We start from the raw sequence: 12,953 nt of genomic DNA, 5'->3' as shown, positions 1-12,953 counted from the left end.
GACTGGGTAGTGTTAGTGCCTCAACATGGCTACGCTTGTGAAAGCAAAACAACGAACTCAAACGCGTGTTCGTTCAATATTGTCAACTAATATCCGGATTAATTTTAGGCAAATTTTCCTCAATTCTCCGGAGAAATGTTCATTAAAATTTGAAAATCCGAAATTCTGGGAAAATCCGGAGGACTTTCATCTCTACAATATGTATATTTTTTGATTTTGTGGAGTCAACCCCCATTTTTCATGGAAAATGCAAATTGCAAGTTTTTTTTGTTAAGAATGTGGGGAGTAAAAAAAAAAATCCCAATGGATTTCAGTGGCCGGGTGCGGGCTGCTCGTACATTTTTACAAGCTCTGCGATTTTATCCACTGGTAATGTTGAAATTATAAATATGGTCATGTAATGTTCTAAAAGACAAGATATGTGTGCCATCCATATAATTTACAGCGAACATGGATGTTGTTTACTTGTGTGTGTGCTGTCTATAGGCAGGAGCGGCTGCGTGTGTTCATCCTCACTCTCGACCTCCGCACGATGATTGTCATCTGCTGTTTTTAACTGTGATCAATGCCAAACATGAAAGGAGGAGTGTGATTGGTTGAACTGAGATCTACATGCAGCGCAAGAGTGGCAAGGTCATGTGTCTAGACGGTTGATACAAGGCAGTTGGATAAAGTGAGGGGCAGCTGTGACGAAGGATGTTTACTGAACTCCACAATGAGTGTGTGTTCAGCTCCAGGTTGTATTGGCTGCACCAAAATGGCAAGTGCAAAGCGGACTACTGTATAATGAAATATCTATTATGAAGCTATTCGGCTTCTCTACCACCAGGCTTAGCATATTTTCAGAGGAAACCCCTGTACCGTTTATTTGATAGATTTAGTGCAATTAGGTTAGGTTCAGACCAGACTAAATATCGGGTAGCACTGACATTTACCTCTCTGTCCCACAGACTGCAATGATATTGTCCCACATTGTCACATTGGAAACGCGCCGCCAGAAACCCTTAGCTAAAGTTTGGTCTGACCGCAGCATTTCGCTAGTCGGACTACATTTTCCTGTTGTTCTTAAGACTCGGAAGCAGGAACTATTTCTAATTGCGATATGATGAAAACATGGATGCCTGCTAGCGATTAGATGCGTGAAAGTAAATAGCAATTTTTTTGAATTAAAGACGATGAACTGAAAAGCCAACATCGATGCAGGAGTTGCGCCAGTTTACAAGACGCATTGTCGATTTTTGAGAAAATTAAAGGAGTTTAAGTGCACCATGTGGTCGGAAAAATATAGATTTTCACTATTTGTGGGCTGTCCCTGTCCCTGTACCCCACGAGTAGCGGGGTTTCACTGTATCTTATTGATATATGTTAAGAGCTGGAGTTGAATAGAACTAATTCAGATGAAAATCCAGACATTTGGGAAGTTTCATTTTTTCCATTACATTTCCACTCACACTGCCCAAATGGTTCGGAAAAAAGGGAGGTGGACACAACTGGCCCAGGGCATCAAGTAAGTAAAACGTTTGCAACTTAGGTATGTTTGAAAAAAAAAAGCAATCACACCTGTGTCATGTTCTGAAAATCAATGAGGTAGCAGAAGCCGAGGGTTGTCAGGTCAAGGCAGGGCTGCTGGCGGCTATAAGCATTGTCGATGGCTATCGCCACCTCAATGTCATACGGTGTCCAAGAACCTGCATCATTTTCCCACTCCCACTGCCAGCCTTGTCCTGGGGCTGAGGCCGGGTCATAAAAACTCCTCCTCACTGGACGGATAGTTCCTAAGATCAAAAGAGAAAAAAATGTCAATGTGAGGATATGTGCTTGTTTCAAAATCTTGTGCTGAGTACAAGTGAATATTTTTGTACACATTTGTGCATACTCTGCAGCCAATATTTTTGTTGCACACCACAAAAACAGATAACACACAAGTGTTTCCTGTCTTATTTCAGCACTCCTCAGTCCCCAAAGTTTGTTCCGTGAACTGGAAGGTTATCTCAGGTCAGCCCATTATCGACAATCTCAACTGTCTCAGATTCACAGTGTGGTACATGGAAGGAGCATCAAGGTGCCTTCACTCACTGAGTAGCTATAACCAAAGAACCACTGATGTGCCCTTTGCAGAAGTTTCATTAATGCCATTGACATATACAAATGGCCACGAACCAACTGGATTGTAAGCGAAGCAGGAAATTCTTTAAATCAAGCTCATTTAAATTATTTCCTATGGATTTTTTAAAAATAACACATCCTGTGTTTTTATCATTTTTGATTGTTTTTGTTTAAATATCCCTGTTTTACAGAATATTCATTTTATCTAGTGCAGTATTCAATTCAATGCGGTATTACACTGGCTCAGGTTGACAAATGGAAAAGGTCAGAAAATGAAAGTCTTTGGATTCTACACTTTTTACAACTTCAACATAATAGGATATTACAAAACAGTTGTTTGTGTTATTTCTAATGCTACAATTCTAGTATAATTCTGTCTTGCTTTTTTTGTTTGTTAATGGCATGACGGTCACCAACATATAAGGGATGGGGGAACTGATACACCGATGCTCCGTAATGCAGAGGTAAATGATTCAGAACCTATGAATCCAACCATCTTTCTAGCAGTAGACTGAAAACAAAAACAAAAAAAAAAAAAAAACTCCCACCTAGCAATTTGGAAAACGGGAAATTTGGTTGGAAGGCTTCAACTGGCACTCAAAGCTATTGTTGAGAGTTTAAATTAAGTATGTGTCATGTAATGTCACACACAACCATAAGCGTTATTTCTTTGTGCTACCTCTCTTAACCACCACCGTAATTGGGAATTTTGATCTAGATCTGTGGTATTTCTTTCCTAGCTATGGACATATCGGAATCTAAAACCGTCCAACAATTCCCTCAATTGCATCTCACAGCTGAAAATCCAACACACATATGAGAAAAGGGTACCGAGTGTCTTTTGACTGCTTGTTTGCAAATATGTACCAGATATACAGGGTAAATGTCTGTGGCAAATTTGGTGAAATTAAAATTTTGAAAAGAAAGAGAATGTAAAGCATACCCAGGCAGGTGGAAAGAGACTGGCCATCTGGATTTTATTGTTTTAAACACATTTTGCACATCAGTGACGGTGGGAAAATATAATATTCGTGAGGTGCTTTCATTTACACATTGTTCAGCAGGTTCTGTTGGTGTGTCATAGTGGTTGACAATCTTGTACTATTCATATTAACCCATTACATAGATTATTCCCCAAATGGCACCATTTTAGAAAAAACATTCAAATCTATGTATTATGATCCATGTGTTTTTTTAGACTGGAAATTTGGTACAATTATGTCTCGTTTTCTTGTGGTTCATGTCTTAGCCTGTTCTTTGGATCTATTGTTTTCACCTGTTCTCATCAAACCGTTTCTTTGTGTCTTCCAATTAGCTCCTTAAGGCACTTATGGTTTGTTCAGGTGTTTTTTTACTATTAGTGTTCATCTAACACTGGCAAATTGTTGGTATTGGGGTGGATTTACACTTGGTCTGGCCATAGTCATTTACATACGTCACCAAATCATCCACCTAAACAACTGCTGCAATGTATTTCAATGACTGGCGTTCTTCATCCCAAGAGTACTATCACTGGTGTTAGGACATACCTCTAACCTTAAAGAAAACAATCCTCAGTCGACAGCTGTTGCATCTAGTCTACGCGGATGCAATTTCTGAAGCCAACTCAGATGAGCGTAAATAAAATAAGAGTACCATATTTTCCGCACTAAAAGTCGCACTGGATTATGAGGCACACCTTCAATGAATGGCCTATTTTGTAATTTTGTTTCATATATTGCACGCACTGGACTATAAGGCGCAATCTACAACTTTGTCCGTCTCCGTGCCTTCTCTTCTTTCGTTAGACTCGAGAGGCGTTCATGACCGCCTCCAAAAAACGTAAATTAACGATTACTTCAATGAAACTATGAAAATTGAAAATACAGTAATGCATCAAAACAGAAAATAACAAAATAAATTCTATAGCCCCCCGACAGCATTTCCTTGAGCGTAGCTGCTACAGAACGATCAGATGTCAGTAAATTGAAGGAGACTGGACTGTCTCAGAAGTGTTTATTTATTCCTTTGTTGTGTACTGTACAGTGAAATTCCTCTACAACGAAACCTACATGGGCGAAAATACCCCCTAGTGTGAAAAAATCTTAATGCATTAACACCATTCCCACTCTCCGGCCACCCATACAATGAAAAATCCCCGTTGCGTTATACGAAATCTTTTTCTCTGCTCTTGCCTCGCGACGAGATTCACTACAGCGAAGTCTAATCCAACAGCAACCTCTACTGCTTTGTTCGGAAACGGCAACAACAACCACCACACTGGTTTACATGTAGCGACGCCACTCGAGTGAAGCGCGACTCAGCAGTCGATAGTCTGCGTGCGTCAGCGCGAACATGTACGCACGCGCGCGTCTTTTGGCTTCAACCAATCAGTGCTGACGCAACGGGCGTTACACATCAAAGAGCTTTGATCTACGACAACAGCTAAGCTAGCCTAGCCACGACAAAAGCTAGGTTAGTTAGTTGAGACGACATGACGCTCGAGGTCGGACGGACACGCTCTCCATCAACCTGTATGTTTCTCTTCCTTTCTTTCCTTTTTCTGTCCAAATATATATTTTTCTCCTACAATAGTAGTCTCGTCCACGATGTCTTTTTTCGTCCCACCGGGGTTTAGCCAGTGTGTTTATAAAGAGACCAAAATCTCTTTATACACATGCGCAGTAGTCCAGGAAGTATTTGTTATTGCTAGTTTCAGATGCAGCAAGAACGTTGCATTGCTAAAATGGCTACAAAACGGACCTTTGGATGTCAAGCAGCTAAGACAAGAAGAGCTCTGACGCTGGAAGAGAGGGTAAAAGTGATCAAAATGAAAGACGGCGGAAGCAAAATAAAAGACATTATCCAAGAAATTGATGTAAGTGAAAGTGAACGCTGATCGTAAATTTCGCAATGGCGGCGGTCGCTATCTCCGACGACATTTTAAACTGCGTTTTCTGTGTTACAGTCGCGTGCACGGACTGTAATGTTAAGAAAATTGCATCCATTGATGTATCGAAAAAATAAAGCGAACTATTTGATGAACACCACGGGCCGAGTAAAAACCGAGGGCGGAGGAGGACGGCGGAGGCGGCGGCGCGCCGGGCCCGGCCCCCGAGTCCGGAGCGGGGACAAAACTAAATAGGCGGCGGCGGCGCCGGCCGTGGAGCGGCGCCGGCCGTGGAGCGGCTGGTTCAGTGTCTTCTTGTTTTATGGTTATTTTGTTTAAATTTTTGATGGGGGGGAAAAAAAAAAGATTAAAAAAAATAAAAAAATTTGTCCGACCTACCGACCCTATGCTGAAATTTCTTTATCGTTACCGGAAACACACTTTCGAAACATCTTTTTTGTTTGGCCTAAGTGTATGCTCATACTTATGCACTATTGGAACAAAAATAAAGAGTACACATACGTTTGTATATGCGTGTACACATTCGTTTGTGTGTGTGTGTGTGTGTGTGTGTGTGTGTGTGTGTTTACATCTGAGATCAAATTTGCTACAGTGAAAAAGGCCCTGTTGTGAAAAATTTCTTGCTGCAAACATGATTTCGTTGTAGAGGAGTTTCACTGTACAGTATTCACAAACGGGGACATCACAAAATAAATTCTCTAGTGGGGCTATAGAATTTATTTTGTGATTTTCTCGCTTGATTTTCTGTTTTGATGCATTAGTTTCAATTTTCGTAGTTTCATTGAAGGAATCGTTAATGTACGTTTTTCGAAGGCGGTCATGAACACCTCTCCATTCGAACGGAAGAAGAAAAGGCACAGAGATGGACAAAGACGTGCCTGTATTTGTTGAGACTGTGAGAACCATTAATAAAGTGTGCATTTTAAAAAAACAACACCACAGCTCTCCTTTTTTCAGAGGCGCAACAAAAACTCATTTAATAAAGCAGTGACACAGTTCACTGAAGCAACAGCAAGTTATAACATTGTAAGCATGTCTCCAGCAAGGAGCCATCTATCTTGGGGTCAACATATTACCATAATAACCATACACAAGGCGCACCGGATTTTAAGGCGCGCTGTGAGCTTTTAAGAAAATGGAAGACTTTTCGGTGCGCCTTATAGTGCGGAAAATACGGTATATTCACACCAGAAAAGCAGAACAAACGCGGACTTATTTTTTTTTTTTGGGTGCTGTTCATATTCATCCTGTACTTTTGGCAAATGAACTATATTCTGTAAACACATCCACGCATTTGAGGATCTGTCCTCCCATTGGACAGAAATGACAAGGGTGACACGCAGAGCACAGACCCGGAAACGGAGGAGAACATGGAAATCCAACCTGCGACATTCCTTTTCTGCATATTTGTGCCCTTATCAGAGCTCAAATAAAACCGAGTGTCAAGAGCAGCTCATTTTAATGTAGGTTTCGCGGCATTGTTTCTCATTTTGGAACAGCGTCCGCGAATATGTACAGTAAGCTAAAGGAGACAATGTGCTCCACATGCCATGACGCACAACATGCTGGCAGCAGCATGTCTACAGAGAAGACAGTGGATCAGGTATGAATATCTTGAATGAACTTTCACTGTGGGCTATTTTTTCCCATGATGCCTGGCTACGGTAGCTTGGCCCATATATCCTGCAGCTGGTTCGGATGCACTCTGGTTTGTATTCACACCTGAAGCAAACCGCACGGAATCTGTTTGAAAGCAGACCGAAGCCATCTCAAAAAGCCGGTCTTGGTCCGGTTGTTTATTCTGCACCAGGATTGGTTTGTGTGTACACACCTACATTAAAAGTTCAAACCAGGGTAGGAAACAAACCCTGGTTTGTTTCTAGTGGACCAAAAACTGCTAGTGTGAATACACACTGAGACAACCAGTGTCCAATTGCGAAAAATTCAGTGCTCTGAGCACACATAACAAAGAGGACATGCTTTGTGGCATAAACCTTGATCCTTCACATTAACATACCTGTATCTTGTCTGAACTGGTGCATGGATTGGAGATCAATGATGTACGGAGAGAGGCGACTCTCCACCTGGCCGAGGACCACGCTCCCCCCACGGATATCTCCACTCCGAATGGCCGCCTCTATTTGATGGGAGACGGCCGGGCTGTAGGGCCGCCACCGACCGTGTTCGTTCAGCCATTCCCAAACCACCACAGCAGAGGCCACGAGCATGTTGTTACTGTTGGCCCTGCGAAGGAATTATCAATTTCGATCAACTGACTGACATAATTAGCATATATAATCACAGTAACAAGACGAGGTGATGTAAGCTTACATGAATCCACAGCAGAGCTAATGCCAAGAGAAAGCGAAGAATTCCTCTACAAATAGCCAAATTCCTCGCATGGCCACACAGCGAGAAAAATCGCAGTAGCCTACTGTAGCGAGTTGATGCTACACCGCCGTAATCATTTCGGTGAACCGGTAACAAAGAAAACACGAACAAAGAACCGCATTCATTAAAAGGCGTCTTTTGCTACCAACCCCTACAGACACGCCGTATGATCTCGGAGGAGTCGTTGACTCAAAGCGAAGGCCTTTAAACATATTGTGGTAATCAGTCGTGTACATAGAAGGAGTGTGTTGATGCAGATAAGGCATTAAAATTGGGCAGCGTTTTGGCTGTTTTTCGCCGTAGAAGAAAACACGTACTTCATTTTTCTCATTCAAATCCGACAGTATGTATGTGGAGGCTGCTACATTGTGTTTTTCCTCCTGTTTGGGCGTAGCTGTCGAAAAAAGTACGAGCTTCCCACCAAAACGGAGACTCAGTAGTAACGTCTCTCCTTCTCGGGTGCAACCTGGATCCAAGAACAGGTTCCACGGGTCTCCCCCGGTACTTTGCAACGTTTGCGTTGGTAAAAAACTTAGAAATTGGACATGTTGCATTTTCTCCCAAACTGTGTTTTTTTTTAACATAATGTCTTAAAATATCAGCTTTAACGCGTCATAACTCGACGGCACACTCAAGTTTTATTGCATTTTCTGCTTTTTAATGATTTGAGCCGCTTGGTCCTACTCACCTGCTGATGGGATCTACTGGGTCCACCATCCAAAATTCGGATGCAACCCCGTATCGACGCACAGCTTTTCATGAGGCAACTTCGCTCGTGTGTGCCCCTACCTCCACCATTGCTCTCTTCGCTTCCACAAGGGCTCGAACAAAAGCAAACACGTCCCTTTGGGTGTAAAAACAACTGGTGTCCATGTAGGAGTACAATCCAATAGTGATCCAGTAGAAAAGGCGAGAATTAATCATCGTCACGAAATGGAATCACTCGTCCTTCATGTTTGCTCCCGTGCCCAGCTTTTCACTGCAGTATGCAAACCCAAATGTGAGTATGGTGAAAACTGGCCGGCACTGCACGCCCCCCGCCGCTACCAATCACCATCTAAGGCACAATTCGAAGCAAAAGAATTGAGCAGGTTGTTTGGTCAGCTTTCATGTTGGCTGGGTCAAATTTTCTCTATGTTAGCCTTAGGTTTGCATTTTAGCAACTGGGTATCAGTTCCACAACACAAACAATTTCGTCTCTTAGTATAAAGGACTAGAGGCCAGTGTCAGGGATGTGGAAAGTCGACGTTCGGTACCGCCTGGTGGAAGCCACAGTATATAACAATACTCCCGACTGCAATGCTTGGACGTAATAATTTAACTAAGAATTGGTCACCTACTTTCTTCACCAATGGCTCCATAGCTCAGGGGTTAGAGCACTGGTCTTGTAAACCAGGGGTCGCGAGTTCAAATCTCGCTGGGGCCTGCCAATTTTCTTTCTTTTCAGTGCTTTTTTTGCTAAAAACTAAGTCCAAGAACAACGTGTCAAACAGTTACATTTCAAAAATCATTCTATTTGACTCAGATTCCTCATGTTAATCCTCCTCATTCGAATGACCTCCCACTGAACGTTCGGCAAGCCCCTTCGCTGTTCATTTTAAACTCGTCTTAAAACTAATTTATTCTTACTCATTATTCTTTGGTTCTTGACTCAGCATGAGACTTGATTTTTAGATTTACTGTTTTTGTACTTTCTTTTGTCTTTTTATTGTTTTTTTTTTTTTTTTTTTTTTGTTGATTGAATTATTTTTGCTCCATGTACAAGCACTTTGTATCCAGCGGTGGTTGTTTTAAAATGCTCTACAAATACAGTTGAGTAGAGCATAGTTTTGACGGTCGACTCCCTTTTGAATTACAGTACTTGTAGTTGCAGCTCTTCAGAACTAAGCGTCTCTTGTCTTAAATACAAAGCAAATACTTTATCGACTGAGCAAGTGAAACGCGACTTCTCGATGAAGGCAACATTTTGTAAAACGTGCAATACTCACCAAGCCATCTTTCTTGCCCGTGATCATCTTAGACCATATTAAATTAATATGCGGAAAACTAGGCAGAGCCCGGATAGCTCAGTCGGTAGAGCATCAGACTTTTAATCTGAGGGTCCAGGGTTCAAGTCCCTGTTCGGGCGTGCTGTATTTATTTTTTTTTGCTGAACGTTAACCCAACAGTAACCTCACTTTTACCTTTTTGCCTTTTATTTTACAGGTTTTCACTAATAGGTTCTTTGAAAGATTTCGAAAACCACAACAACACATTATGCATAGGTTATCAAAATACAAGGTTTTATGCTTACTAGGCAAACATATGAAAATGGAATATAAATCAATCAGGTCCCTTCATTTTACAATACTGTATTCCGACATAACCTCACTTTCAACACTGAACAATAGATATACAGTATAAGGCAGTACGCCGCACGTACTTCTCTCCTGACGTTGACGTAATGGTTTGCTGTCCGCCAATAAACAAAAAGGAAAAGAGAAGCCCGATGACGTCTGCAATGACGCCGGAATAACAACACCAGGAAGCCTGCACGAGGGGAGCTAGAGTCCCGACTGGAGTGAAACACAACTGAGGAGGAGCAGTCTACATTAAAGAAGGATTAAATAATCATAAACACTTTATTTTTAGTCTAAAAGTAATCTGATTTATACATTGCAGTTGTGTAGAGTGAGGTACGAAATCCCCGGATGAAAGAGTGCTATCAGGTGAGCTAGTTAACTTATCATTTTCATGCAGTGCGCTAAGCTATTTGTCAACACAACTGTCATCCTCAGTGACGATCGCAAACAATTCAGACGTTCGTCGCGGGGAAGAAATTGTCACTCAACAAGCGTTTAGATCAATGGAGAGCCGCGCTTAAGAAGGACTGTGTGTGCCTCACGTGTTTTGGTTGCCACATTGCTCGTGACCTTCTTCAACCATATTTTCTTGACGAAGCGTTTAAGCACACCATCGAGGTGCGTTTCAGGGTGCATTTGCTTTATGATATCGATACGAATATTCGATACAAACTTAACTATTTAAAAGTTGACTCACTTAATTGTTTTTTTCAATGGTTTAACAAATGCCTAGGCACATTCTACTTACACATTTGCTAGAATGTTTTGTAAGTTGTACATCCAGTTAATAAAGTACATTGCCTGACACTAGTATCGGTTTCAGGATGGCCGGAGTGTTCGACATAGACTTGGAGACTGAGGATGTCAGTGATGCAGAGGTCTGTCTTAAGCACTTTTCCCTTGAAGACTGTTGTTCTGTCAATGCTCTAATCATATATCTTGCAAATATACAGTTCTGTGCAAAAGTCTTAAGGCACCACTAGCTTTGTTCTGATAATTACCCTTTTTTTTCGCAGTAGTCAATATGACTTTTAAAACAATAACTAATAGCACACACAACAGGTTTACACAAATTAATTACAAAACCAATGTCAACAAACGTTTGGAGATGATAGGTGCACGAACCCACAACCACATGAGCCAAATAAGTGCCAGTGTAACCATTGGCACCATCCAGCCTTCAGACTCACATTGGCACCATGTCTGTTCTTTATTCTCCTTGAACAGGAAGTAGCTTGCTAGTAAGGAAAAACGACCAAAAAAATAATTAAGCTTTGGTGGAGGTTGGTGCATTTGACATTTGCACATTAATGAACGTAAGAATGTACTGGCATAATTTTAATTACTTGGGTTTGTTGTTCCCCTTCCTTAGGATGATGTTTGTGACGGCACCGTAACAGAACCGGACAAGTGAGTTCAATTCATCATGATACTTAACCATATATACGAAATAAACTTGAACCCCTTTGAAGTCATGGTGCAATACAAGTACAATAACATCGAGATGCAAATCTCTCTCTCTCTCTCTCTCTCTCTCTCTCTCTCTCTCTCTCTCTCTCTCTCTCTCTCTCTCTCTCTCTATGTGTGTGTGTGTGTGTGTGTGTGTGTATTGACGTCTTTGATCCACTGGTGAAAAGGACTCCTCTTTCATCTATAACTGGTTCAAACAACAAAGTGTATGCAGGAAAAGTGATTAAGATTGCACGACTGTCTGTGTCTAATGTGTTGTGTTGTGTTATTTTGTTATTTTGACTTCAAGATGGCGCCGCGTGAGTGGCTGCCTTTCCAGCAGCTCCTATATTTTGTTCTTCTGTTTCTTCCTTTCATAACTTTGCTGCTGTGAATTGGGAGTTTCTCCATTGTGAGACTAATAAATGATTTCTTATCTTATCTGATCTTATCTTATCTTATCTTATCTTATCTTATCTATATATCAGTGAATATAAAGTATCACGCACGTTTGATTATGCCGCACACCATTTCTCGGTGTGCGGAGAGCAAATTCGTTCATACGACTGAAATTGAGTATGTATTCCACCTACAAACCCAATTCCAATGAAGTTGGGATGTGGTGTAAAAAAATAAATAAAAACTGAATACAATGAGGGCGGCCCGGTAGTCGAGTGCAGAGGTACCGGGTTCAATTCCAGCTCCGGCCTCCCTGTGTGGAGTTTGCGTGTTCTCCCCGGGCCTGCGTGGGTTTTCTTCGGGTACTCCGGTTTCCTCCCACATTCCAAAAAACATGCATGGCAGGCCGATTGAAAACACTAAATTGTCTCTAGGTGTGAGTGTGGGCGTCGATGGTTGTTCGTCTCTGTGTGCCCTGCAATTGGCTGGCGACCGATTCAGGGTGTCCCCCGCCTACTGCCCAAAGACAGGTGGGATCGGCTCCAGCACCCCCCGCGACCTTAGTGTGGATAACGCGGTTTGGAAAATGAATGAATGAATACAATAATTTGCAAATCCTGTTCAACCTGCATATAATTGAAAACACTACGACTTACACATCTGTGGAGGCACCATTAATGCTGACGGGTACATATAGGTTTTGGAGAAACATGCTGCCATCCACGCAACATGGACGCCCCTGCTTATTTCAGCAAAACAATGCCAAACCACTTTCTGCACATCTTATAGTTATTTGTAGTAAAAGAATGCGGGTACAAGCCTGGCCTGCCTGTCTTCCATTGAAAACGTGTGGCACATTATGAAACGTAAAATATGACTGACTGTTAAAAGTGCTGAAGCTGTACATCAAGCAAGAATGGGAAAGACCTGTAAAGCTTTAAGAATTAGTGTCCTCAGTTCCCAAACTTTATTGAATGTTGTTAAAAGAAAAGATGATGTAACACAGTAGTAAAGATGACTTTGTCCCAGCTTTTTGGGAATGTGTTACAGCCATCAAATTTAATGACTACCGGTATTTGCCGAAAACAAAAGTTTACCACTTTGAACATTAAATATCTTGTTTTTGTATTGTATTCAATTAAATATAGGTTGAATTGTAAATCATTGTATTGTGTTTTTAATTCATGTTTAGCATAACATCCCAACTTTATTGGAATTGGGTTGGTATGTTTGGGAACTCATTGTTTAATTTCAGCTTGTTGGTGATTTTTTTGTGGCTGTTTTGCCTGTACTGTCCCACATAATTTTATGTGTACACATGGTCAGAGCTGTGCGTGGATTATTATCATAATAAATGTAATTGAATTAAAGATTGG

The 12,953-nt window shown here is 41.5% G+C and overlaps 2 protein-coding genes and 2 non-coding genes across 6 annotated transcripts in view; 3 read left to right on the top strand and 1 right to left on the bottom strand.

The window, feature by feature from the left end:
• LOC109521685 (E3 ubiquitin-protein ligase DTX4-like) overlaps nucleotides 1-8,619 on the bottom strand; it is a 35,538-nt gene extending 26,919 nt beyond the window's left edge. The window contains exons 1-3 of one of the 2 annotated variants that reach the window (XM_019879693.1): nucleotides 8,076-8,619; nucleotides 7,014-7,240; nucleotides 1,561-1,775 (exon numbers count right to left, since the gene is read on the bottom strand). In XM_019879693.1, coding sequence (XP_019735252.1) covers nucleotides 1,561-1,775; nucleotides 7,014-7,240; nucleotides 8,076-8,104 — 471 coding nt within the window. In that variant the 5' untranslated portion in view covers nucleotides 8,105-8,619. Of the gene's footprint in view, nucleotides 1-1,560; nucleotides 1,776-7,013; nucleotides 7,241-7,327; nucleotides 8,006-8,075 lie in introns of those variants that run through there. The other variant, XM_019879694.1, reaches the window with a different exon arrangement.
• Nucleotides 8,620-8,740: 121 nt separating this feature from the next.
• Nucleotides 8,741-8,813, top strand: trnat-ugu (transfer RNA threonine (anticodon UGU)). The gene has a single exon. It is a non-coding gene; the product is annotated as a tRNA-Thr (tRNA).
• Nucleotides 8,814-9,442: 629 nt separating this feature from the next.
• trnak-uuu (transfer RNA lysine (anticodon UUU)) lies at nucleotides 9,443-9,515 on the top strand. The gene has a single exon. It is a non-coding gene; the product is annotated as a tRNA-Lys (tRNA).
• Nucleotides 9,516-9,880: 365 nt separating this feature from the next.
• LOC109521689 (ribosomal protein S6 kinase beta-2-like) overlaps nucleotides 9,881-12,953 on the top strand; it is a 42,287-nt gene continuing 39,214 nt past the window's right edge. Inside the window, exons 1-4 of one of the 2 annotated variants that reach the window (XM_019879701.1) lie at nucleotides 9,881-10,095; nucleotides 10,165-10,198; nucleotides 10,553-10,607; nucleotides 11,102-11,139. In XM_019879701.1, the coding sequence (XP_019735260.1) occupies nucleotides 10,554-10,607; nucleotides 11,102-11,139 (92 nt within the window). In that variant the 5' untranslated portion in view covers nucleotides 9,881-10,095; nucleotides 10,165-10,198; nucleotide 10,553. The remainder of the gene's footprint in view (nucleotides 10,096-10,164; nucleotides 10,199-10,552; nucleotides 10,608-11,101; nucleotides 11,140-12,953) is intronic. The other variant, XM_019879700.1, reaches the window with a different exon arrangement.

Source organism: Hippocampus comes, unplaced genomic scaffold, assembly GCF_001891065.2.
Source record: "Hippocampus comes isolate QL1 unplaced genomic scaffold, H_comes_QL1_v1.1 scaffold158, whole genome shotgun sequence".
NCBI lineage: Eukaryota > Metazoa > Chordata > Actinopteri > Syngnathiformes > Syngnathidae > Hippocampus > Hippocampus comes.
Note: the sequence above shows the minus strand (reverse complement) of the source record. Positions and strands in the feature narration are given on the sequence as shown.